Source organism: Salmo salar, chromosome 07 (genome assembly GCF_965601325.2).
Source record: "Salmo salar chromosome 07, fSalSal1, whole genome shotgun sequence".
Lineage (NCBI taxonomy): Eukaryota > Metazoa > Chordata > Actinopteri > Salmoniformes > Salmonidae > Salmo > Salmo salar.
In genome coordinates, this window is record NC_138297.1 from 61,906,616 (window position 1) to 61,933,753 (window position 27,138).

Here is a 27,138-nt window from a genome sequence, read left to right on the forward strand (position 1 = left end):
CTGCCATCTGGTGGCAAGATGTATGTGAACCCCCCCATCAGCTATAACTCCATACCACAATCTTGAAGGTGTAAGGCTAAAGTCATTTCTAGAATAGTTCAGATTAAAGCAGGGGAATAAGAAAGTGTTTCTTACGTTTATGATCATATATAATTTTACAAACAAATTGCAGGCATAATACAAAAGTAAACACCCAAACCAACAAGAATCTCAGTGCAACTCCAAGTCAATGTACTAATACTTTCCCCCCCAAATTAAAACAGAACATTAAAAAGTGGAGAGAAAAACAATCAATCTCAAGTAAATTAAAGGCCTCCTGTATTCTACTTCATTTAAAGTAAAGACATAGATTTTTGTCAACACAACCTGTAGCGATAAAACCCAAACTACCTTGATCTGACAACCTGAAAAAACTAGCAATGGGCAGTTATTCGAACACTTAATACAAATAAATCACAGGCCTATTTTAACAATGACAAGGCTTCATCTTAATTGAATAAAATGATCTATGGGACATTTCTACACTCATGATATTTGGAATTCTTAATTTAATAAAACAACGTCACAAATGTGAATATAGTTTAAAAAAATGACATACGGCATTAGCCTACACAGGTTTCACTGAGCTTGCTGTTGTTGACACTACAGTCAGAGGCTTCTTGTGTAGCAGCGTGAAGTGGGAGATCTCTAATCAATGAATTAAAAGTTTAATTAAAATGACAGAATTAAGTAAACTAAATGAGGACTTAGCTAGCGTCTTGGCATTGATTTGATGCAGTAAAGACATGCACTGCCATATTGGATGATAGATAACCTATACCATTTACAGGTGTCTAACTAGCGCGAGTCAGTGGCTACTTTTTCTCTCCCTCCTTTGTCACACACCCCTGGTCCTTGTCCCCACAGTATCTCCCGAGTCATGCAGGCTGCGCAGCAAACAAATGTCCACGTTTAAAACTATCCGGATATCCGAAAAAATGTCATGATATTATTTCCAATGCCCATCCCTACTCTAGAGTTTAGAATGTATTTCTGTGACTTTAGAACACATTCTAGAGTTTAGAATGGATCTCTGTGACTTCAGAACACATTCTAGAGTTTAGAATGGATCTCTGTGACTTTAAAACACATTCTAGAGTTTAGAATGGATCTCTGTGACTTTAGAACACATTCTAGAGTTTAGAATGGATCTCTGTGACTTTAGAACACATTCTAGAGTTTAGAATGGATCTCTGTGACTTTAGAACACATTCTAGAGTTTAGAATGGATCTCTGTGACTTTAGAACATTCTAGCATTTAGAATGTATTTCTGTGGATGCGGTCCTGTTCCATCTGAGACTTGGCCTTCTTCTTGAGCAGCAGGATGTGTTCAGAAAACTCCCTCACAGCCCCCAGGCCTGCAGCACTGTGGCAGGAGTATTTAGCAGCGTTGATCGCCACCACTGGGGCGTCCCGGGGTACTGCACTCAGCCCAGCCAGGTTCAGACAGTCAACATCTGGAGCATCATTACCTGTAGGAGGGAGAGATGGAGGGATGAAATGGAGGTGTGAGATTAGTTTTAATTTAGAAGGTGGTTATGGAAGTATTCTAAGAATGAGCTGATCGTGGACTACAGGAAAAGGCGGGCCGAACAGGCCACCATTAACATTGACGGGGCTGTAGTGGAGCGGGTCGAGAGTTTCAAGTTCCTTGGTGTCCATATCACCAACAAACTATCATGGTCCAAACACACCATGACAGTCGTAAAGAGGGCACGACAACACCTTTTCCCCCTCAGCAGAATGAAAAGATTTGGCATGGGTCCCCAGATCCTCAAAACGTTCTACAGCTGCACCATCGAGAGCATCGTGACCGGTTGCATCACCACCTGGTATGGGAACTGCTCTGCATCTGAACGTAAAGTGCTACAGAGGGTAGTGCGTACGGCCCAATACATCACTGGGGCCAAGCTTCCTGCCATCCAGGACCTATATACTAAAGGAAAGAGGAAAGGCCAAAAGAATTGTCAATGACCAGTTACCCAAGTCATAGAGTGTTCTCTCTGCTACCGCATGGCAAGCGGTACCGGAGCGCCAAATCTAGGACCAAAAGGCTCCTTAACAGCTTCTACCCCCAAGCCATAAGACTGCTCAACAATTAATCAAATGGCTACCACATTATTTACATTGACACCCCCCCATTTGTTTTGTACACTGCTGCAACTCGCTGTTTATTATCTATGCATAGTCACTTTACCCCCACCTACATGTACATGTACAAATTACCTCCACTAACCTGTACCCCCGCACATTGACTCCTGTACCCCCTGTATATAGCCTCATTAATGTTATTTTATTTTGTAAATTTTTATTATTTTTAACTTTAGTTTATTTGGTAAATATTTTCTTAACTCCTTGAACTGCATTGTTGGTTAAGGGCTCGTAAGTAAGCATTTCACGGTAAGGTCTACACTTGAATTCGGTGCATGTGAAAAAAAGTTCGATTTGATTAGTATGTTGCATCAACATAACATGAAAAAAAATCAAGGAAAAATACGGGATGATTTAAGGAAATAATATAAATATATATTTCATGAATAGTTTCCCATTTTGGGCTTTGGGAAATCAGAGAAATGTTACTCAATTGAAATTGAATCCCAAATTCTCCAGGATTTGACTGCTGGCACCTACTTTCTCACCTTACCCATAAATATTCAGTAACTGGCGGTGGCATGCAAATTAACTCCGAACAATGTCAGTAGTTTTCTACAGTGGTAGTCTAGTATACACGCAGAGGGGAAATAGAGAGCCACTTTACAAATGATCACTTAACCAAAACTGGACTCTGAATAAAATATACAAAATAGTTTCTCCCCGTCTCTCCTTACTAATAGATACTCTATTTAATCAGACAGTTTCTCCCCGTCTCTCCTTACTAATAGATACTCTATTTAATCAGACAGTTTCTCCCTGTCTCTCCTTACTAATAGATACTCTATTTAATCAGACAGTTTCCCCCTGTCTCTCCTTACTAATAGATACTCTATTTAATCAGACAGTTTATCCCTGTCTCTCCTTACTAATAGATACTCTATTTAATCAGACAGTTTCTCCCTGTCTCTCCTTACTAATAGAGGAGCTATTTAATCAGACAGTTTCTCCCTGTCTCTCCTTACTAATAGATACTCTATTTAATCAGACAGTTTCCCCCTGTCTCCTATTACTAATAGATACTCTATTTAATCAGACAGTTTCCCCCTGTCTCTCCTTACTAATAGATACTCTATTTAATCAGACAGTTTCTCCCTGTCTCTCCTTACTAATAGATACTCTATTTAATCAGACAGTTTCTCCCTGTCTCTCCTTACTAATAGATACTCTATTTAATCAGACAGTTTCCCCCTGTCTCTCCTTACTAATAGATACTCTATTTAATCAGACAGTTTCTCCCTGTCTCTCCTTACTAATAGATACTCTATTTAATCAGACAGTTTCTCCCTGTCTCTCCTTACTAATAGATACTCTATTTAATCAGACAGTTTCTCCCTGTCTCTCCTTACTAATAGATACTCTATTTAATCAGACAGTTTCTCCCTGTCTCTCCTTACTAATAGATACTCTATTTAATCAGACAGTTTCTCCCTGTCTCTCCTTACTAATAGATACTCTATTTAATCAGACAGTTTCCCCCTGTCTCTCCTTACTAATAGATACTCTATTTAATCAGACAGTTTCTCCCTGTCTCTCCTTACTAATAGATACTCTATTTAATCAGACAGTTTCTCCCTGTCTCTCCTTACTAATAGATACTCTATTTAATCAGACAGTTTCTCCCTGTCTCTCCTTACTAATAGATACTCTATTTAATCAGACAGTTCCCCCTGTCTCTCCTTACTAATAGATACTCTATTTAATCAGACAGTTTCTCCCTGTCTCTCCTTACTAATAGAGGAGCTATTTAATCAGACAGTTTCTCCCTGTCTCTCCTTACTAATAGATACTCTATTTAATCAGACAGTTTCTCCCTGTCTCTCCTTACTAATAGATACTCTATTTAATCAGACAGTTTCTCCCTGTCTCTCCTTACTAATAGATACTCTATTTAATCAGAGTTTCCCCCTGTCTCTCCTTACTAATAGATACTCTATTTAATCAGACAGTTTCTCCCTGTCTCTCCTTACTAATAGATACTCTATTTAATCAGACAGTTTGTCCCTGTCTCTCCTTACTAATAGATACTCTATTTAATCAGACAGTTTCTCCCCGTCTCTCCTTACTAATAGATACTCTATTTAATCAGACAGTTTCCCCCTGTCTCACCTTACTAATAGATACTCTATTTAATCAGACAGTTTCCCCCCGTCTCTCCTTACTAATAGATACTCTATTTAATCAGACAGTTTCCCCCCGTCTCTCCTTACTAATAGATACTCTATTTAATCAGACAGTTTCTCCCTGTCTCTCCTTACTAATAGATACTCTATTTAATCAGACAGTTTCTCCCTGTCTCTCCTTACTAATAGATACTCTATTTAATCAGACAGTTTCTCCCTGTCTCTCCTTACTAATAGAGGAGCTATTTAATCAGACAGTTTCTCCCTGTCTCTCCTTACTAATAGATACTCTATTTAATCAGACAGTTTCTCCCTGTCTCTCCTTACTAATAGATACTCTATTTAATCAGACAGTTTCTCACTGTCTCTCCTTACTAATAGATACTCTATTTAATCAGACAGTTTCCCCCTGTCTCTCCTTACTAATAGAGGAGCTATTTAATCAGACAGTTTCTCCCCGTCTCTCCTTACTAATAGAGGAGCTATTTAATCAGACAGTTTCTCCCCGTCTCTCCTTACTAATAGAGGAGCTATTTAATCAGACAGTTTCTCCCCGTCTCTCCTTACTAATAGATACTCTATTTAATCAGACAGTTTCCCCCTGTCTCTCCTTACTAATAGATACTCTATTTAATCAGACAGTTTCTCCCTGTCTCTCCTTACTAATAGATACTCTATTTAATCAGACAGTTTCTCCCTGTCTCTCCTTACTAATAGATACTCTATTTAATCAGACAGTTTCTCCCTGTCTCTCCTTACTAATAGATACTCTATTTAATCAGACAGTTTCTCCCTGTCTCTCCTTACTAATAGATACTCTATTTAATCAGACAGTTTCTCCCTGTCTCTCCTTACTAATAGATACTCTATTTAATCAGACAGTTTCTCCCTGTCTCTCCTTACTAATAGATACTCTATTTAATCAGACAGTTTCTCCCTGTCTCTCCTTACTAATAGAGGAGCTATTTAATCAGACAGTTTCTCCCCGTCTCTCGTTACTAATAGATACTCTATTTAATCAGACAGTTTCCCCCCGTCTCTCCTTACTAATAGATACTCTATTTAATCAGACAGTTTCTCCCTGTCTCTCCTTACTAATAGATACTCTATTTAATCAGACAGTTTCTCCCTGTCTCTCCTTACTAATAGATACTCTATTTAATCAGACAGTTTCCCCCTGTCTCTCCTTACTAATAGATACTCTATTTAATCAGACAGTTTCTCCCTGTCTCTCCTTACTAATAGATACTCTATTTAATCAGACAGTTTCCCCCTGTCTCTCCTTACTAATAGATACTCTATTTAATCAGACAGTTTCTCCCTGTCTCTCCTTACTAATAGATACTCTATTTAATCAGACAGTTTCTCCCTGTCTCTCCTTACTAATAGATACTCTATTTAATCAGACAGTTTCTCCCTGTCTCTCCTTACTAATAGATACTCTATTTAATCAGACAGTTTCTCCCTGTCTCTCCTTACTAATAGATACTCTATTTAATCAGACAGTTTCCCCCCGTCTCTCCTTACTAATAGATACTCTATTTAATCAGACAGTTTCCCCCCGTCTCTCCTTACTAATAGATACTCTATTTAATCAGACAGTTTCTCCCTGTCTCTCCTTACTAATAGATACTCTATTTAATCAGACAGTTTCTCCCCGTCTCTCCTTACTAATAGAGGAGCTATTTAATCAGACAGTTTCTCCCCGTCTCTCCTTACTAATAGAGGAGCTATTTAATCAGACAGTTTCTCCCCGTCTCTCCTTACTAATAGAGGAGCTATTTAATCAGACAGTTTCTCCCCGTCTCTCCTTACTAATAGATACTCTATTTAATCAGACAGTTTCTCCCTGTCTCTCCTTACTAATAGATACTCTATTTAATCAGACAGTTTCCCCCTGTCTCTCCTTACTAATAGATACTCTATTTAATCAGACAGTTTCTCCCTGTCTCTCCTTACTAATAGATACTCTATTTAATCAGACAGTTTCTCCCTGTCTCTCCTTACTAATAGATACTCTATTTAATCAGACAGTTTCTCCCTGTCTCTCCTTACTAATAGATACTCTATTTAATCAGACAGTTTCTCCCTGTCTCTCCTTACTAATAGATACTCTATTTAATCAGACAGTTTCTCCCTGTCTCTCCTTACTAATAGATACTCTATTTAATCAGACAGTTTCCCCCTGTCTCTCCTTACTAATAGATACTCTATTTAATCAGACAGTTTCTCCCTGTCTCTCCTTACTAATAGATACTCTATTTAATCAGACAGTTTCCCCCTGTCTCTCCTTACTAATAGATACTCTATTTAATCAGACAGTTTCTCCCTGTCTCTCCTTACTAATAGATACTCTATTTAATCAGACAGTTTCTCCCTGTCTCTCCTTACTAATAGATACTCTATTTAATCAGACAGTTTCTCCCTGTCTCTCCTTACTAATAGATACTCTATTTAATCAGACAGTTTCTCCCTGTCTCTCCTTACTAATAGATACTCTATTTAATCAGACAGTTTCTCCCTGTCTCTCCTTACTAATAGATACTCTATTTAATCAGACAGTTTCTCCCTGTCTCTCCTTACTAATAGATACTCTATTTAATCAGACAGTTTCTCCCTGTCTCTCCTTACTAATAGATACTCTATTTAATCAGACAGTTTCTCCCTGTCTCTCCTTACTAATAGATACTCTATTTAATCAGACAGTTTCTCCCTGTCTCTCCTTACTAATAGATACTCTATTTAATCAGACAGTTTCTCCCTGTCTCTCCTTACTAATAGATACTCTATTTAATCAGACAGTTTCTCCCTGTCTCTCCTTACTAATAGAGGAGCTATTTAATCAGACAGTTTCTCCCCGTCTCTCCTTACTAATAGAGGAGCTATTTAATCAGACAGTTTCTCCCCGTCTCTCCTTACTAATAGAGGAGCTATTTAATCAGACAGTTTCTCCCCGTCTCTCCTTACTAATAGATACTCTATTTAATCAGACAGTTTCTCCCTGTCTCTCCTTACTAATAGATACTCTATTTAATCAGACAGTTTCTCCCTGTCTCTCCTTACTAATAGATACTCTATTTAATCAGACAGTTTCTCCCTGTCTCTCCTTACTAATAGATACTCTATTTAATCAGACAGTTTCTCCCTGTCTCTCCTTACTAATAGATACTCTATTTAATCAGACAGTTTCTCCCTGTCTCTCCTTACTAATAGAGGAGCTATTTAATCACAGTTTCTCCCTGTCTCTCCTTACTAATAGATACTCTATTTAATCAGACAGTTTCCCCCCGTCTCTCCTTACTAATAGATACTCTATTTAATCAGACAGTTTCTCCCTGTCTCTCCTTACTAATAGATACTCTATTTAATCAGACAGTTTCTCCCTGTCTCTCCTTACTAATAGATACTCTATTTAATCAGACAGTTTCCCCCTGTCTCTCCTTACTAATAGATACTCTATTTAATCAGACAGTTTCTCCCTGTCTCTCCTTACTAATAGATACTCTATTTAATCAGACAGTTTCTCCCTGTCTCTCCTTACTAATAGATACTCTATTTAATCAGACAGTTTCTCCCTGTCTCTCCTTACTAATAGATACTCTATTTAATCAGACAGTTTCTCCCTGTCTCTCCTTACTAATAGATACTCTATTTAATCAGACAGTTTCTCCCTGTCTCTCCTTACTAATAGATACTCTATTTAATCAGACAGTTTCTCCCTGTCTCTCCTTACTAATAGATACTCTATTTAATCAGACAGTTTCTCCCTGTCTCTCCTTACTAATAGATACTCTATTTAATCAGACAGTTTCTCCCTGTCTCTCCTTACTAATAGATACTCTATTTAATCAGACAGTTTCCCCCTGTCTCTCCTTACTAATAGATACTCTATTTAATCAGACAGTTTCTCCCTGTCTCTCCTTACTAATAGATACTCTATTTAATCAGACAGTTTCCCCCTGTCTCTCCTTACTAATAGATACTCTATTTAATCAGACAGTTTCTCCCTGTCTCTCCTTACTAATAGATACTCTATTTAATCAGACAGTTTCTCCCTGTCTCTCCTTACTAATAGATACTCTATTTAATCAGACAGTTTCTCCCTGTCTCTCCTTACTAATAGATACTCTATTTAATCAGACAGTTTCTCCCTGTCTCTCCTTACTAATAGATACTCTATTTAATCAGACAGTTTCTCCCTGTCTCTCCTTACTAATAGATACTCTATTTAATCAGACAGTTTCTCCCTGTCTCTCCTTACTAATAGATACTCTATTTAATCAGACAGTTTCTCCCTGTCTCTCCTTACTAATAGATACTCTATTTAATCAGACAGTTTCTCCCTGTCTCTCCTTACTAATAGATACTCTATTTAATCAGACAGTTTCTCCCTGTCTCTCCTTACTAATAGATACTCTATTTAATCAGACAGTTTCTCCCTGTCTCTCCTTACTAATAGAGGAGCTATTTAATCAGACAGTTTCTCCCCGTCTCTCCTTACTAATAGAGGAGCTATTTAATCAGACAGTTTCTCCCCGTCTCTCCTTACTAATAGAGGAGCTATTTAATCAGACAGTTTCTCCCCGTCTCTCCTTACTAATAGATACTCTATTTAATCAGACAGTTTCTCCCTGTCTCTCCTTACTAATAGATACTCTATTTAATCAGACAGTTTCTCCCTGTCTCTCCTTACTAATAGATACTCTATTTAATCAGACAGTTTCTCCCTGTCTCTCCTTACTAATAGATACTCTATTTAATCAGACAGTTTCTCCCTGTCTCTCCTTACTAATAGATACTCTATTTAATCAGACAGTTTCTCCCTGTCTCTCCTTACTAATAGAGGAGCTATTTAATCACAGTTTCTCCCTGTCTCTCCTTACTAATAGATACTCTATTTAATCAGACAGTTTCCCCCCGTCTCTCCTTACTAATAGATACTCTATTTAATCAGACAGTTTCTCCCTGTCTCTCCTTACTAATAGATACTCTATTTAATCAGACAGTTTCTCCCTGTCTCTCCTTACTAATAGATACTCTATTTAATCAGACAGTTTCCCCCTGTCTCTCCTTACTAATAGATACTCTATTTAATCAGACAGTTTCTCCCTGTCTCTCCTTACTAATAGATACTCTATTTAATCAGACAGTTTCTCCCTGTCTCTCCTTACTAATAGATACTCTATTTAATCAGACAGTTTCTCCCTGTCTCTCCTTACTAATAGATACTCTATTTAATCAGACAGTTTCTCCCTGTCTCTCCTTACTAATAGATACTCTATTTAATCAGACAGTTTCTCCCTGTCTCTCCTTACTAATAGATACTCTATTTAATCAGACAGTTTCTCCCTGTCTCTCCTTACTAATAGATACTCTATTTAATCAGACAGTTTCTCCCTGTCTCTCCTTACTAATAGATACTCTATTTAATCAGACAGTTTCTCCCTGTCTCTCCTTACTAATAGATACTCTATTTAATCAGACAGTTTCCCCCTGTCTCTCCTTACTAATAGATACTCTATTTAATCAGACAGTTTCTCCCTGTCTCTCCTTACTAATAGATACTCTATTTAATCAGACAGTTTCCCCCTGTCTCTCCTTACTAATAGATACTCTATTTAATCAGACAGTTTCTCCCTGTCTCTCCTTACTAATAGATACTCTATTTAATCAGACAGTTTCTCCCTGTCTCTCCTTACTAATAGATACTCTATTTAATCAGACAGTTTCTCCCTGTCTCTCCTTACTAATAGATACTCTATTTAATCAGACAGTTTCTCCCTGTCTCTCCTTACTAATAGATACTCTATTTAATCAGACAGTTTCTCCCTGTCTCTCCTTACTAATAGAGGAGCTATTTAATCAGACAGTTTCTCCCTGTCTCTCCTTACTAATAGATACTCTATTTAATCAGACAGTTTCTCCCTGTCTCTCCTTACTAATAGATACTCTATTTAATCAGACAGTTTCTCCCTGTCTCCCCTTACTAATAGATACTCTATTTAATCAGACAGTTTCTCCCTGTCTCTCCTTACTAATAGATACTCTATTTAATCAGACAGTTTCTCCCTGTCTCTCCTTACTAATAGATACTCTATTTAATCAGACAGTTTCTCCCTGTCTCTCCTTACTAATAGATACTCTATTTAATCAGACAGTTTCTCCCTGTCTCTCCTTACTAATAGATACTCTATTTAATCAGACAGTTTCTCCCTGTCTCTCCTTACTAATAGATACTCTATTTAATCAGACAGTTTCCCCCCGTCTCTCCTTACTAATAGATACTCTATTTAATCAGACAGTTTCCCCCTGTCTCTCCTTACTAATAGATACTCTATTTAATCAGACAGTTTCCCCCTGTCTCTCCTTACTAATAGATACTCTATTTAATCAGACAGTTTCTCCCTGTCTCTCCTTACTAATAGATACTCTATTTAATCAGACAGTTTCTCCCTGTCTCTCCTTACTAATAGAGGAGCTATTTGGTGAGTTCTATGTGGTGAGTTCAGAATCCGGGCATCAAAGATTATACCTGTTTTTCTGCAGATCACAAATCATACTCTTGAATTGATTGTTTTCTATTCTCACGCACATTTTTAGTATGTACGTCACTCCAATACAAATATTGCCTGCGACGCTTTCAGATCATAATCCCCTGGTTACCCAAGTGGATGTGAGCTTTAAGGTAAATAAAACAAAACGTTGGCGTTTTGATACGACCCTTCTTCACATCCAATTGTTCATGGCTAAATTTCTATTTACATTCTTAGCAAAAAACAAGGACTCTGTAGAGGACCCAAGGTTTACATGGATGGCTACTAAAGGGTTAATCACAGACTTATCTTCTTTTGTATCTCACCTCAATAAAGCTAGGAATCACAGAATCAAGTTATTGGAGAAAAAAATCTAAATCACTTCAACAAAACCTGAAAAGGAATTACTCAAATAATGTCAGAAAGGATTTGAGGGTGGTTAAACTGGAACTGAATGATTTATTAAGGAGGAGAGCTGAGTTCATCATGCATAGAGTGAGGCAGAACTATCATTTCAATGGGAGCAAACCAAGCAGGCTTCTAGCCTTAAAATTGAAACAACGTGAATCTTGTACTTCTATAGAATCTATTTAATCCCCAGTTAAAGGCTTACTTTCTGATCCACAGGAAATTAATGCAACATTTCAGTCTTTTTACCAGGAGTTATATACATCTTCTATCCAGTTTGAACCAGACAAATGCAGTTTTTAGATAATCTTGATTTGCCTGTATCAGAGGAGAAGCAATCTGTGGATCTGAGCATTCCACCTGAGCTGTTACTACATTTTTGGGGCATTTTAGGGCCGGTATTATTGGAGTAAATTCATTCGGCCATCGACAAGGTTTTTTTTCATGAGCATACTAATCTCTCTACTGCCAAAGAAAGGGAACGATCACACCGACACCGAATGGGTGGAATGGTGTGTAAATAATAAAGGGGAAAAAGTGTAATGTTATTTTTATGATTGTATTGCCCTTGTGACACAATTAATAAAAAATAAAAAAAGAGAGATAAGGAGGGGTGAGAGGAGAGAAATGGAGGGGTGAGAGGAGAGAAATGGAGGGGTGAGAGGAGAGAAATGTGGGAGTGAGAGGAGAGAAATGTGGGAGTGAGAGGAGAGAAATGTGGGAGTGAGAGGAGAGAAATGTGGGAGTGAGAGGAGAGAAATGGAGGGGTGAGAGGAGAGAAATGTGGGAGTGAGAGGAGAGAAATGGAGGGGTGAGAGGAGAGAAATGGAGGGGTGAGAGGAGAGAAATGGAGGGGTGAGAGGAGAGAAATGGAGGGGTGAGAGGAGAGAAATGGAGGGGTGAGAGGAGAGAAATGGAGGGGTGAGAGGAGAGAAATGGAGGGGTGAGAGGAGAGAAATGTGGGAGTGAGAGGAGAGAAATGGAGGGGTGAGAGGAGAGAAATGTGGGAGTGAGAGGAGAGAAATGGAGGGGTGAGAGGAGAGAAATGGAGGGGTGAGAGGAGAGAAATGGAGGGGTGAGAGGAGAGAAATGGAGGGGTGAGAGGAGAGAAATGGAGGGGTGAGAGGAGAGAAATGGAGGGGTGAGAGGAGAGAAATGGAGGGGTGAGAGGAGAGAAATGGAGGGGTGAGAGGAGAAAGATAAGGAGGTGGGAAACAGGGAATGAGGAGATACTGTTCCATAACAAGGCATAGTATGGTCACCTTGACAATCACAATCAGGTTCTGGTTCAAACTTCACTGTTGACATTTACTGTCTGATAGTTTCATTGATACGTGGTTATCAAACACCGCTGCTATGGTCACATTCCTGAGAGATATCTAGCCTATTATACCTGACATTTTCAACCTCTCCCTGTCTGAGTCTGTAATACAAACATATTTCTAGCAGACCACCATAGTCCCTGTGCCCAAGAACACTAAGGTAACCTGCCTAAATGACTACCGACCCGTAGCACTCACGTCTGTAGCCATGAAGTGCTTTGAAAGGCTGGTCATGGCTCACATCAACACCATTATCCCAGAAACCCTAGACCCACTCCAATTTGCATACCACCCCAACAGATGCACACATGATGCAATCTCTATTGCACTCCACTCTGCCCTTTGCCACCTGGGCAAAAGGAACACCTATGTGAGAATGCTATTCATTGACTACAGCTCAGCGTTCAACACCATAGTACCCTCAAAGCTTATCACTAAGCTAAGGACCCCGGGACTAAACACCTCCCTCTGCAACTGGATCCTGGACTTCCTGACGGGCTGCCCCCATGTGGTAAGAGTAGGTAGCAACACATCCGCCACGCTGATCCTCAACACGGGGGCCCCTCAGGGGTAAGTGCCCAGTCCCCTCCTGTACTCCCTATTTACTTATGACTGCACGGCCAGGCACGACTCCAACACCATCATTAAGTTTGCCGATGACACAACAGTGGTAGGCCTGATCACCGACAACGATGAGACAGCCTATAGGGAGGAGTTTAGGGACCTGGCCGTGTGGTGCCAGGACAACAACCTCTCCCTCAACGTGATCAAAACAAAGGAGATGATTGTGGACTACAGCAAAAGGAGGACCGAGCATGCCCCCATTCTCATCAACGGGCTGTAGTGGAGCAGGTTGAGAGCTTCAAGTTCCTTGGCGTTCACATCACCAACAAACTAACATGGTCCAAGCACACCAAGACAGTCGTGAAGAGGGCACAACAAAACCTATTCCCCCTCAGGAGACTGAAAAGATTTGGCATGGGTCCTCAGATCCTCAAAAGGTTTTACAGCTGCACCATCAAGAGCATCACTGCCTGGTATGGCAACTGACCGCCTCCAACCGCAAGGCACTACAGAGGGTAGTGCGTACGGCCCAGTACATCACTGGGGCTAAGCTTCCTGCCATCCAGGACCTCTATTTTTTATTTTATTTTACCTTTATTTAACTAGGCAAGTCAGTTAAGAACAAATTCTTATTTTCAATGACAGCCTAGGAACATTGGGTTAACTGCCTTGTTCAGGGGCAGAACGACAGATTTTTACCTTGTCAGCTCGGGGATTCGATTACAAGTCCAACGCTCTAACCACTAGGCTACCTGCCGCCCCAATATACCAGGTGGTGTCAGAGGAAGGCCCTAAATATTGTCAAAGACTCCAGCCAGCCTAGTCATAGACTGTTCTCTCTGCTACTGCACGGCAAGCAGGACCGGAGCGCCAAGTTAAGGTCCAAGAGGCTTCTAAACAGCTTCTACCCCCAAGCCATAAGACTTCTGAACATCTAATCAAATGTCTACCCAGACTATGTGCATTGCCCTCTCCCCCCCTCTTTTACGCCGCTGCTACTCTGATATTATCTATGCATAGTCACTTTAATAACTCTACCTACATGTACATATTACCTCAATTACCTCGACTAACCGGTGCCCCTGTACCGGTACCCCTCTATATAGCCTCGCTATTGTTATTTACTGCTGTTCTTTAATTATTTGTTACTTTAATTTCTTATATTATAACTGCATAGTTGGTTAAGGGCTTGTATGTAATAATTTCCCTGTAAGGTTACACCTGTTGTATTTGGCGCATGTGACAAAATAACATTTGATTTGATTTCCATCTCAGAAGGGCTCCAAATAAATACCTTCATACGTTTTGATTGACATGAACGCACAAGTATTACTCAAAATAGAAGGTTAAGAACCTTGAGATTCCACTATATTACAAACTGTACTATAAAACTAAAATGAATTAGTAATACTAGTACTATTTGTAGTAGCAGTAGTAGTTGTATATTGTTAATTGAAAAGAACAGTGAGTTTACCCATATAGGCGACCTCCTTCCAGTCCAGATCCTTGTCGTCCATCATGGCTTTGACCTCACCCTGGATGTCCTTGCCCAGCTGCCTGACCTCGCAGCCTGTCCTCTGGGACAGCTTGTCAGCCAGGGCCTTGGTCACAGGGTCCTCACTGGATGAGATCAAGATCACCTGGAGGAGACAGAATAAAACAAATGTTTATACTCTGTGTTTTCTCTACGGGAGCTCTGTGTTTCTCTACGGGAGCTCTGTGTTTTCTCTACGGGAGCTCTGTGTTTTCTCTACGGGAGCTCTGTGTTTTCTCTACGGGAGCTCTGTGTTTTCTCTACGGGAGCTCTGTGTTTTCTCTACGGGAGCTCTGTGTTTTCTCTACGGGAGCTCTGTTTTCTACGGGAGCTCTGTTTTCTACGGGAGCTGTTTTCTATGTATTGTACAGACTGAGTGTAATGAGGAAATATTAGTTCATATTCAGTTCAGAGGGATTAACACAATGTTTAACATACAGTATTTAGAGTTCTGTAATACAAATCATTCCCAGTGTTCTGTTTGTAACATTCTGTAACGGCTTGTCTGTTGTGTGGCGGAAAGAAGCGCAGGAAGCAGCGAACACTGTGTGGTAATTTTAATAAACCACAAGCACAAAATAAAAGGTTTCCCAACAACAGGGAAAATACACTCGACAAGCAGTCGAACAAAACGCAGTCGACACACAGAAAGACAATCCCGCACAATAGGGAGCGGACCAGCTGAACTAAATAGCCCTCTTAATGACTAACTCAGGGCAGGTGAGAAAACATAAAAAAAGGGAAAAACAAAAAGGGATTCGGTGGTAGCTAATAGGCCGGTGACGACGACCGCCGAGCGCCACCCGAGCAGGAGGGGGCGCCACCGTCGGTAGGAATCGTGACACATTCAAGGTGCAGGTTGATAGTGAATGTTATGGATTATTGTCTTATCTGTTGATAGTGATTAACACCAGACTGGATGTACCAGGTCTGAGGACACACTGACTATTCACTGTTGTATTATATTGACATTGTGTGAACACTGTTGATTCTGTAGCAGCTGGACAAGTCACCGCCTTTTGTTTTGTCTTCCCACAAGCCTCCGGGCTGGTGTTTACAGAACATGTGGTGCTGTCTGATTAGGATAGAAAGGGTCTGTCTCCAAGAAGCTGGTGTTTACAGAACATGTGGTGCTGTCTGATTAGGATATAAAGGGTCTGTCTCCAAGAGGCTGGTGTTTACAGAACATGTGGTGCTGTCTGATTAGGATAGAAAGGGTCTGTCTCCAAGAGGCTGGTGTTTACAGAACATGTGGTGCTGTCTGATTAGGATAGAAAGGGTCTGTCTCCAAGAGGCTGGTGTTTACAGAACATGTGGTGCTGTCTGATTAGGATAGAAAGGGTCTGTCTCCAAGAGGCTGGTGTTTACAGAACATGTGGTGCTGTCTGATTAGGATAGAAAGGGTCTGTCTCCCAAGATACATTTTCTCTGCTTATGGACTGGAGGTGTCTGTCTCCCTGTTGCAACTTTAATGAACCAGAATGATTTTTGATTGACTTTACCAATGACTGCTCTCCTTTTTGTTCACCTGGAAATTCCTATTACAACAGACATTACAACATAGACAATACCACATAGACAATACAACATAGACATTACAACATAGACATTACAACATAGACATTACAACATAGACATTACAACATAGACAATACATTCATTTGTGGTAGCAGTCGTTGTAAAAAAGTATCTTTGTATCTCTACTCCCTCTCTCTAGAGTGAGTGTGTGTGTGTGTGTGTGTCAGTGTTTGTTCTGTATGTACAGTATCTGTACCTCCACTCCCTCTCTCTGCAGTGTGTTTGTTCTGTATGTACAGTATCTGTACCTCCACTCCCTCTCTCTGCAGTGTGTGTTCTATACATTCTGTATGTACAGTATCTGTACCTCCACTCCCTCTCTCTGCAGTGTGTGTTCTATACATTCTGTATGTACAGTATCTGTACCTCCACTCCCTCTCTCTGCAGTGTGTTTGTTCTGTATGTACAGTATCTGTACCTCCACTCCCTCTCTCTGCAGTGTGTTTGTTCTGTATGTACAGTATCTGTACCTCCACTCCCTCTCTCTGCAGTGTGTTTGTTCTGTATGTACAGTATCTGTACCTCCACTCCCTCTCTCTGCAGTGTGTTTGTTCTGTATGTACAGTATCTGTACCTCCACTCCCTCTCTCTGCAGCATGCGGATACCCATAGTATCTCTGGTGTTGACTGAGACCATCTCCTCTCCAGAGACAGAGATGAGGACGCGGCCGTCAGTCAGACAGCCTGAGACTTTACACAGCAGCAGACGCACCACCTCAGGCTTGTCCAGACCAAAGTAACCAAACCTGGAGAGGAACAACACACAGGGAAATACACCTCAGGCTTGTCCAGACCAAAGTAACCAAACCTGGAGAGGTACAACACACACAGGGAAATACACCTCAGGCTTGTCCAGACCAAAGTAACCAAACCTGGAGAGGTACAACACACACAGGGAAATACATTTGGACAACCACTCCTCTGTGTTACAGCATTGTTCATTGTGTTGCTTTACCACAAAATCTAATTATATTTCAAGTGCATTCAAATAAACACTTTCTGAGAGAGAGAGAGAGAGAGAGAGAGAGAGAGAGAGAGAGAGAGAGAGAGAGAGAGAGAGAGAGAGAGAGAGAGAGAGAGAGAGAGAGAGAGAGAGAGAGAGAGAGAGAGAGAGAGAGAGAGAGAGAGAGAGAGAGAGAGAGAGAGAGAGAGAGAGAGAGAGATATGGTTCAGAGTGAATAACTTGAACAGAGTGTGAACTTGAAATTCTAGGTCAATGATTTCAGACTACCTCAGTACTCTCTGTTCTGCAACGGGCCAGTCGATATCCACATCAATATCCACACTGTACTCTGGCAGCATCTCATAATAAGCCCACTTCCCCCCCTGAGAAAGACAACAACACAAAGGGCATTTCTATTAGCATTTAAAACAACACCAGTTGACAATAGAATATCTAGTAGTATCACAGATCAGTCCATCTCTCAGTGTGTATGTTGTTTCTAGTCAGGCTCAGATCCACTGAATGAATAAACGTTATTGATCCCCTGAGAGGAATAGTGTTCACCACCAGCAACAGACATACACATCAGGACCTGTATTCATAAAGCGTCTTAGAGTAGGGCTGCTGATCTAGGATCAGGTCCTCCCTGTCCATATAGACGTATTCATAATGATTGAAAAGGGAAAACTGATCCTAGACCAGCACTCCTATCCTGAAACGCTTTGTGACTATGGGCCCTGATGGGGTATAGTGCCAGTTACCTGCAGGCCTCTCTCTATCATCGCTCTGGTATAAATGTAGAAAGATCCGTTCTCACACAGCTCTCCATCCCAGTCCTGTCTCCGGGGCCTGTTAGACGGGTCTAAGTTCAGAGGCTGGGTGGCTACACTACCTGAACAGGAGAGAGAACACATAATCAATGTTATAGGTCATAACTAGAAACCAGACGACTTCCTGGTCAGGAGAAAAACTAATTTGTCTAAAAACCCCACTTCTCTCTATTGTGATACACAGTGATTAGTGGTGGATGGAGTTACTTCCATGTAATGTGCTTGTGAAAGGTACTATATTTACAGTTGGAAGTTTACATACACCTTAGCCAAATACATTTAAACTCCGTTTTTCACAATTCCTGACATTTAATCCAAGTAAAAAGACCCTGTCTTAGGTCAGTTAGGATCACTTTATTTTAAGAATGTGAAATGTCAGAATAATAGTAGAGAGAATGATTTATTTCAGCTAGAATTTCTTTCATCACATTCCCAGTGGGTTAGAAGTTTACATACACTCAATTAGTATCTGGTAGCATTGCCTTTAAATTGTTTAACTTGGGTCAAACGTTTCGGGTAGCCTTCCACAAGCTTCCCACAATAAATTGTGTGAATTTTGGCCCATTCCTCCTGACAGAGCTGGTGTAACTGAGTCAGGTTTGTAGGCCTCCTGGCACAAGCTTTTTCAGTTCTGCCCACAAATTTTCTATGGGATTGAGGTCAGGGCTTTGTGATGGCCACTCCAATACCTTGACTTCATTGTCCTTAAGTCTTTTTGCCACAACTTTGGAAGTATGCTTGGGGTCATTGTCCATTTGGAAGACCCATTTACAACCAAGCTTTAACTTACTGACTGATGTCTTGAGATGATGTTTCAATATATCAAAATAATTTTCCTACCCCATGATGCCATCTATTTTGTGAAGTGAACCAGTCCCTCCTGCAGCAAAGCACCCCCACAACATGATGCTGCCACCCCTGTGCTTCACGGTTTGGATGGTGTTCTTCGGCTTGTAAGCCTCCCCCTTTTTCCTCCAAACATAACATAACTTTCCTAGGGTTGGGTTTAGGTTTATGGTATTTCAACTGTATATGTTAGTCATTTAGCAGACGATCTTATAAACACAATCGATTATCATTGAGCATTAGCATCTTACATCAAGATATGATGGGTAGGTGTTTTCAAACACAAAATATGGCCAAACAGTTCTATTTTTGTTTCATCAGACCAGAGGACATTTCTCCAAAAAATACGATCTTTGTCCCCATGTGCAGTTGCAAACCATAGTCTGGCTTTTTTATGGCGGTTTTGGAGCAGTGGCTTCTTCCTTGCTGAGTGGCCTTTCAGGTTATGTCGATATAGGACTCGTTTTACTGTGAATATAGATACTTTTGTACATGTTTCCTCCAGCATCTTCACAAGGTCCTTTACTGTTGTTCTGGGATTGATTTGCACTTTTCGCACCATAGTACATGCATCTCTAGGAGACAGAACGCGTCTCCTTCCTGAGCGGTATGACAGCTGCGTGGTCCCATGGTGTTTATACTTGCATACTATTGTTTGTATAGATGAGCGTGGTTCCTTCAGGCATTTGGAAATTGCTCCCAAGGATGAAGCAGACTTGTGGAGGTCTAGAATTTTTTTTCTGAGGTCATGGCTGATTTCTTTTTATATTCCCATGATGTCAAGCTAAGAGGCACTGAGTTTGAAGGTAGGCCTTGAAATACATCCGCAGGTACACCTCCAATTGACTCAAATTATGTCAATTAGCCTATCAGAAGCTTCTAAAGCCATGACATCATTTTCTGGAATTTTCCAAGCTGTTTAACAGCACAGTCAACTTAGTGTATGTAAACTTCTGACCCACTGGAATTGTGATACAGTGAATTATAAGTGAAATAATCTGTCTGTAAACAATTGTTGGAAAAATTACTTGTGTCATGCACAAAGTAGATGTCCTAACCGACTTGCCAAAACTATAGTTTGTTAACAAGAAATTTGTGGAGTGGTTGAAAAATGAGTTTTAATGACTCCAACCTAAGTGTATGTAAACTTCCAACTTCAACTGTACATGTTAGTCATTTAGCAGACGCTCTTATAAACACAATCCTTTATCATTGAGCATTAGCATCTTACATCAAGATATGATGGGTAGGTGTTTTCAAACACAAAACATCTACGGCACTAGAGTTTTTCCTGGCTTTGGTCACATGGTCAGGACAAACTCCTGACCCTACTTATAAAGTGATGGACAGTTTTTCCTCAGGCAGTGTAGAGAAAATGTTATATGCTGTACACATTGTGTTCTTTCTCAAGGCTGGCATGTTCTGTAAACTGTCTGACAATGAGAATTGTTGTTTTGTGTCATTAAGTTGTGATGTGCTTATGGTTTGTTCACAGGGTGCGGGTCAAGCAGAAGAGGAACTAGATACAAGATAATAGCCTCTCTCACTCTCCCACCCTGATACTCATTCCTTGTATCTGTGTCTGCTTAGTCATGCTTAGGAAACTTGTGCAGCAGTTTAAAGGACAAGTGAAGGGACTGACCCTTCAGATCTCCTGACAGACCTGTACAATAAGTTTGTTGGAACCTCTCCAGTTAACTGATAATAAGTGTACGGTCCTAAACATAACACATGGCTATCCTGTACCTCCTTTCTTCACCTCCTGCCAGCGGAAGTGGTGTTCTCGGACCACAGAGAAGACGGACGTGAAGCCCTGCTTGGTGATCATCTCCAGGGCCTCCTTCAGGTGGAAGGGGTGCAGGCAGGGAGACGTGGCCTGGATGTGACAGATCACATCCACCTCTGGAGGAGGACAACACAACACAAAATATATTTGATTTATCCATTATTTAATCAGGTAGCCACATATGATATGACATGAATAAATCTACATGGTTACTGTTGACATCTGTATGTATGGAGTAGGTCCCACTTCATTTGGATAGCCCCCTATTCATGGATTGACTATAGCCGCTCTCACTCTATCAACAATCTACCACCTGAAACTCTGTTAATACCAGACGTGCTTCTACATCTGCATTGCTTACTCTTTTGGGTTTTAGGCTGGGTTTCTGGATAAGCACTTTGTGACTTCTGCTGACATAAAACGGGGCTTTATAAACAAATGTGATTGACTGATTGATATGCAACACTTTTCTGGGGTTGGAATTAGGGTTATGGTATTAGAAATTGAATTAAAAGAAAACAGCATGTGAGCATTATCATGTGAGCAAGATCAGGGGTGCACAACTGTGCAGGGGGCACAATAACTGTCACTGATTGGCTGGAGAGTGGTGAGTCAGACCACACACCTGGTTTCCCAGACTGGTGTTCTCAGGTTCTGATTAAAAAGCAGGAAGGAAAAACAGCAGCATGCTCTGCGGCCCTGGAGGTCGTATGGTTCAAGTGTCTCGGAGTTGGAGTGCTGATTTAGCTCATAGATCACAACAAATAAGACTACATGGACAGGGGGGACCTGATCCCAGATCAGTATTCCTACTCTGAGATGCTTGATACATGCCGTCCCAGAGCCTTAGCCAAGCTAGCTTGATTCCTCACGCCTCCCTCCTTGGCTCCTTCTCAAAGCACATTGGAGCAGAAGATCTGAGGTTCCTCCACTCAGATCTCCTCCTCTAATGCATTTTGAGAAGGAGGCAAGGAGAGGAGGAATGAGGACATGAGGAGTCAAGGAAATACAATTGACGTTCACCCCCTACCTGGGTTTAATCGGACGAATTCCTGGATGGTGTCGAGAGAGCTGGAGGAGTCTTTGGACACCTCTGGGCTCCTGCGGTGAACCTGAGCTCCCCATGCCTTGGCCACCTTCTCAATGTCATCATGGTCAGTTGATACCCACACACTGGGAGAAAGAACGGAATAAGTTGATTCCTCAGGCTTTGTAACAAGTAGGCTACATAAGTGCAATCCAGTCTTGTGTGGCCAAGCCCAAACCTGGGGGTTCATTCAGAGACAGTACACTAACTTTCAGACAAACTCTCTCAATAAGAATCTGACATGGGTATACATATTTATACAACAAACAGTTAATAATGTATATGTAAGAGTGTAGGTTCTGTCCCTCTCTTCGCCCCAACCTGGGCTCGAACAGGGACCCTTGCACACATCAACATCTGACACCCACGAAGCATCGTTACCCATCGCGCCACAAAAGCCGCGGCCCTTGCAATGCAAGGGGAAACCCTACTTCAAGTCTATTAGCGCGCACCACCGCTAACTAACTAGCCATTTCACATCGGTTACATATAGTTATGACCAGGAGTTAAAGTAGATGTAATTTCTTCCCAGTTTGGAACCTCCTATGTGTGAACATGCGTGTACTAAAACAATGTATGGGCCTAACAGGACCGTCTCTGGACGTTCTGCTGCCCTAGGCAAGACAAAAAATTGCCGTCCCCCTCCTTTCCCCCTAAACTAGAATAGTGTAATGGAGGGGTTGGCAATAGGTTTGGCCTTAAGGACAGTTTTTTTCTCAGCTAATAGTCGGTAGAACAGAACATAATAGCGGCCCCATTCATGATTACGCTACAAATTAAACTCATTTTAACACATCTGGTTACTAGGCTATATAATGTCAATAACATATCCTAATATTTTCAATCTGATTACACTACTAAAATCACTAATGTCTCTATAGAAGTTTCCGGGAAGAATGGACAGAGGAATAAGTATTCTTACCAAAATTCTCCAATATCAAACCAGAGTGTCTTGTTTGCAACGAACCGGTTACTGTTTGCAAATCATTAAATATTAGACATCCTTATGAATCTAAGCATGGCAGTTTCAAAAGTTACCTTTCCATCCAGACAGAGGCTCGACGAAGCCGGCAACTCATCCGTTGCTTAACTAAACAACATAATTGCTTCCCTAAAAGCTGCCTGAGTTTAAACATATTCTCTTTTCAGAAAGTGAAAAGCTCAATTAAAAGGGATAGAATAGCAATCATTGTTTTGCGGCAGAATAATGTGAGGTGTTATGTGTTGTTGTGGGTGCGTCTTGGTTAGTTTAGCTCGGGAAATGCCGCACTAGTCAGACTTCCGCTCTAGATGTGCCGGCCGTGGATCCAGAATCCCAATTAATTCAATAGCATCTCTGTGGGCCTAGTCATAAAGATTTGTCATTTGACTTTTAAAATGTATTACTTTTTATTGTGGCAGAAACACAACCAGTCAATGACGTTTGCATCTGATCGTTTACAATCCCATCCACACGCAACATATTTCCAACCTCCAAACAGTGGTGAATGGAAAGAGAGACATCTGTTACACAAAACACCCAGGGGCGGAAATCCCGGGGGGGACACGACCCCCCCATCCATATGATTTGTCCCCCCCAATATATCACTGAAACATAACTATGTAATTTAAATCATATTAATAATACGCAATGAAAGCAATTGTGCTGATTATAGACACTTAATAGTGTGTTTTTAAGTTTCAAAAGATTGCGACCCCCCCACCCTTTGCCTCACAATGTTTTGATCCACTGCCAGTTCCTTAGTTGGCAAGGTAACAGAGGGGTCGTATCTACTGTCTGAAAGGCACTCAATGAACGTAACTGAAGTGAGGTTAATCCAGTCAATCGCGCACACACACTAGCTGAATATGCAGAGCTAGCGCGCAAATATGAACTATTAAGCTAGCTAGTACCTATTCCATTTATGTGGCCTCGTCAAAGATGGAATCTTTGCTATCGTCAATTTATTCCAAGATCAGCATGCAGATGATGTAAGTTAGTGCTTCAAAGTCCCTGCGATAACGTTAGCGATAAACTGAAGTCCAAACTGAACAGAACTACACTCTCTTCTACCATTGTCTTAAATATATTTAATGGTCTCGTTGCAAAAGCTAAATTGTCGCAAGGGAACTTTTATTTATTTATTTATTTAATTTCACCTTTATTTAACCCGGGTAGCAAAGATTATAGCAAACACCACTGAAACGGAATTGGTGCTCGCTAGCTTTGCAAATTCAGCTATTGTTGGAAGCCAGCCAATATGAAACAAACTATTAAAATTACAAAAGGTTGCAGCACATGTTGTGTAAATGGTGAACTCATACAGCTGTCAACTCTTGTCATTTTAATCCATTTCACATTTGCTAGCTACCTTTTAGATCGAAGCCCAAATAGAATGATAAAAGATAAGATGATAGAAGCCCATCTCCTACTGTAAATAACCTACACACTGTGTGTGTGTGTAGCCAGCCAGCCAGCCAGGTAGAAAAATGGCAGAAAAATAAAAGACGGACATCAGAGTATTTTTCAGTACACCAAAACACAAAGTAAGAACCCTAGTAGCCTAATATCTCAAAGACTAGTTGATAAAATGTTCATAAGAAAGAAATGAAATTCTAATGGAAATGTTTCACAATGATGTCATTAGGCAGAGCAGGCAACAGATGGCACACAGACAGCAGAGTTGGGGACAGATATGCAGGGACAGACTGCCAGAGACAGGGAGTCTCAGGTAAGTTTGTTGAGTCTTTGTTTGGCAACATTATGAAAGGTTCTCCATTTTTTTGACTTGTAAAATAGGAACATAATTGGAAAATGCCATGGATACCCCCACTCTCAACTTAAACTGGTGACTGAACTAAGATTTGTTAAAGGCAATGGTATTGCTGTTGTGATTAGTTGTGTAGTTTTGGGTACCGGTAGTTAGGAGTACGGCAAACACCTTATTTCTTTGGTTCCTCAATATACATTTACCATATTACAATGTAGGCTATGTGTTACAGCACTACTTTTGGTGTCCCCCTCAGGAATTGCTCTTGAGAAAATGTCATGTAATTGTCCCCTCCAAAGTGGATATCAGATTTTCGCCCCTGAAAACACCAACAAGTGTATTGACGTTTGGCAAGTCTTACTGTACTTTCTCCCCTGGTTATGACAGATGCATCATCATATGCAACGTTGACTATCACTATCACAATAATATCAGTGTACACAAAACAAGAACGTAACATGCATTTGGTGCAACTAACTAACGTTACTATTAACAAAAGCGTCAGAGCAAGTCCATATACCGTAGCTAGATAAGAAATACATTTGACCAAAGATTTAACCGAATTACCTGTCAAACTGTTTGGAGTCCACTGCAGCTCTCAGAACCCATCCAATGAGGGGGACACCGGCGAGAACTTTGATATTCTTCAGGGGGATCCCCTTACTGCCTCCCCTCGCGAGGATCAGGGCTGCGATGTGTCTCTTCTCACCGCTGTCTTTGATAACCTTTGCTTTTCTGTCTCTCACATCTTCGATGCCCGATATAGTACGTTTTTTAGCAGCAGCCATTGAAAGGATCAGTAGGCAGACAAGAGTCTTGTCAAGACGTGGCGGTAGTCTCAATGTAGCTAATTGCGGTAGCGATGTATAGCAGTCGTCTGAAGTATCTAGCAACTTCTTGCGTTCTAACTCACTGTAACTAGCTAGCTACGTATTTAGGCGTAGACCTAAATACTTAGGCGTAGACCTGCTATCTTTACTCTGAGGTCATTTCAATAACGCTTCCTTTTGTTGCCATAGTAACAAGTTCAATTGAACTATTTAATGAATTTACTCTGGCAACGGGTTAACTGACAATGTCAAGAAAACGATGATCGCGCTTCGATGAGGGGATTCTATCATCTGACCCGGGTTTCCCAGGTCGGAGGAGTTTACTTTGGGTAAAACGTGATTGCATTCATTTTGTAACCGGGCTGCCTCCCGGGCGTGAGCCAGGTTGAAATGCCGTGTTCATGTGCCAGTCGGAAGTAGGAAACTGTAAAATGTCCGACTTGCTAAACGGTTGAACGTGACAGGTGTATAACTACAACCAGGTAGCAAGTCGGAAATGTCAGAGTTTCCTTGTTCCGATTAGTATATGAACGCGGCAAAATCCGCTCAAAACCAGAGTGACGTAACCTAGGCTAGATAAAGCACGTGGGGGAATGAGTCGGATTATGTGTTTTCACATGCAAAAGTCATTGCTTTTTGATAAAAATAAAAACAACGCTTAATCCGCCTTCCCAATGAAAACTGGTTCGAAAATTCGAACATAAATTTTATGGAAAAGAGATGTATGTTTCTGGACGATGCACCATGCTGCCTTGTTGATATGCCTTTGATGTGCTGCGGAATCCCAAACCATTCCCTCACCCCTACAAACTCTCTCAGGGCACTCCACTGTCACGTGTTGCTGACTAAACTCCCAGAGAGTGACTAGGGTATCAATAGAGTACCACAGTATAAGTCATAATACCCATAAAACCTAGCGGTCAAACAAGGAAACGGTTCCAATCGTTTTCCCCCCATTCATCTTTCCCATAGCGGATTTTAGAAACACTTCAAATAAGGGCTGTGTTTCATGTAGGCTTACCCTGGCATGACATTTTGATAACCGTGTGAATCTCGATAGGACAAGGTGACTTTGATCAATATATTCGCCTGTATTTACCTCCCAAAAATGAAATGCTAATGCTAGCTGGTAATGTGGCTATCATAAAGAACTACAAATACCATGATGATCTGGATGAGACTGCCGAATCATTAACTATCTAATGTTAGCCAAATGTTGTGATGAATAAATTGGCTAAATATCTTTAAATTGACAATTCTGTGAACCATGGACATCACCAGGACCTGGCTGCAATGGTGTAAAATAATTTGTACCACTTAGTTCATAGAGCTTTGATTAGGTGAAGCTTCCAAAGTCATCCAACCATTATAATCAGGGGTGCTGGTGCAGTGCTATGTCTCGCAAGATCACTTAATGATTCATTAGTATTTTACATAACAAACCGAATATAATAGCATGATACAGTCAGGCTACTGTTATAAAAAAAATACCATGTCATTTCTTATGACAATCTAGAATGATTGTGCTGAAATTGTTTTTTTTCTCTTCTCATGCTGTGGTTGTGTTTAACTCCATCTGCTCTAAAATTCAATTAGTTAGCCCAGTTAGCCACCCTTACATCATTCAAGAAATTCTAAATGCATATTCCCATGAAACTGATTGGGATTAGCCGTTTCACCTGTAAAATGTGAAGAATTATCATTCACGATTGACACTGATGATGGCCTGATTTATGATAAGGCCTAATGGCCTAATTGGTGTTTTAGGTTTGAAAATATATAAAATGTTCCTTTCGCCACTTACAGTATGTGT

At 40.7% G+C, this 27,138-nt stretch overlaps 1 protein-coding gene across 1 annotated transcript; it reads right to left on the bottom strand.

Moving 5' to 3' along the window:
- Positions 1–122: 122 nt before the first annotated feature.
- Positions 123–25,617, bottom strand: LOC145880059 (N-acylneuraminate cytidylyltransferase). The gene is made up of 8 exons (XM_082977834.1): positions 25,063–25,617; positions 21,689–21,831; positions 20,619–20,774; positions 17,958–18,088; positions 17,485–17,579; positions 16,828–16,999; positions 14,616–14,781; positions 123–1,512 (listed from the first exon to the last, which is right to left on the bottom strand). The coding sequence occupies exons 1-8, from the start codon at positions 25,281–25,283 to the stop codon at positions 1,298–1,300; spliced, it is 1,299 nt and encodes a 432-aa protein (XP_082833960.1). The 5' UTR covers positions 25,284–25,617; the 3' UTR covers positions 123–1,297.
- Between the last annotated feature and the right edge of the window lie 1,521 nt (positions 25,618–27,138).

Coding starts and splice junctions, on each gene's coding strand:
- LOC145880059 (XM_082977834.1), bottom strand. CDS start 25,283: ATGGCTGCTGCTAAAAAACGTACTATATCGGGCATCGAAGATGTGAGA. Junction 17,580..17,957: donor TGATAGAGAGAGGCCTGCAG/GTAACTGGCACT, acceptor TGTCTTTCTCAG/GGGGGGAAGTGGGCTTATTA. Junction 17,000..17,484: donor GCAGAACAGAGAGTACTGAG/GTAGTCTGAAAT, acceptor GTTCCTCTCCAG/GTTTGGTTACTTTGGTCTGG.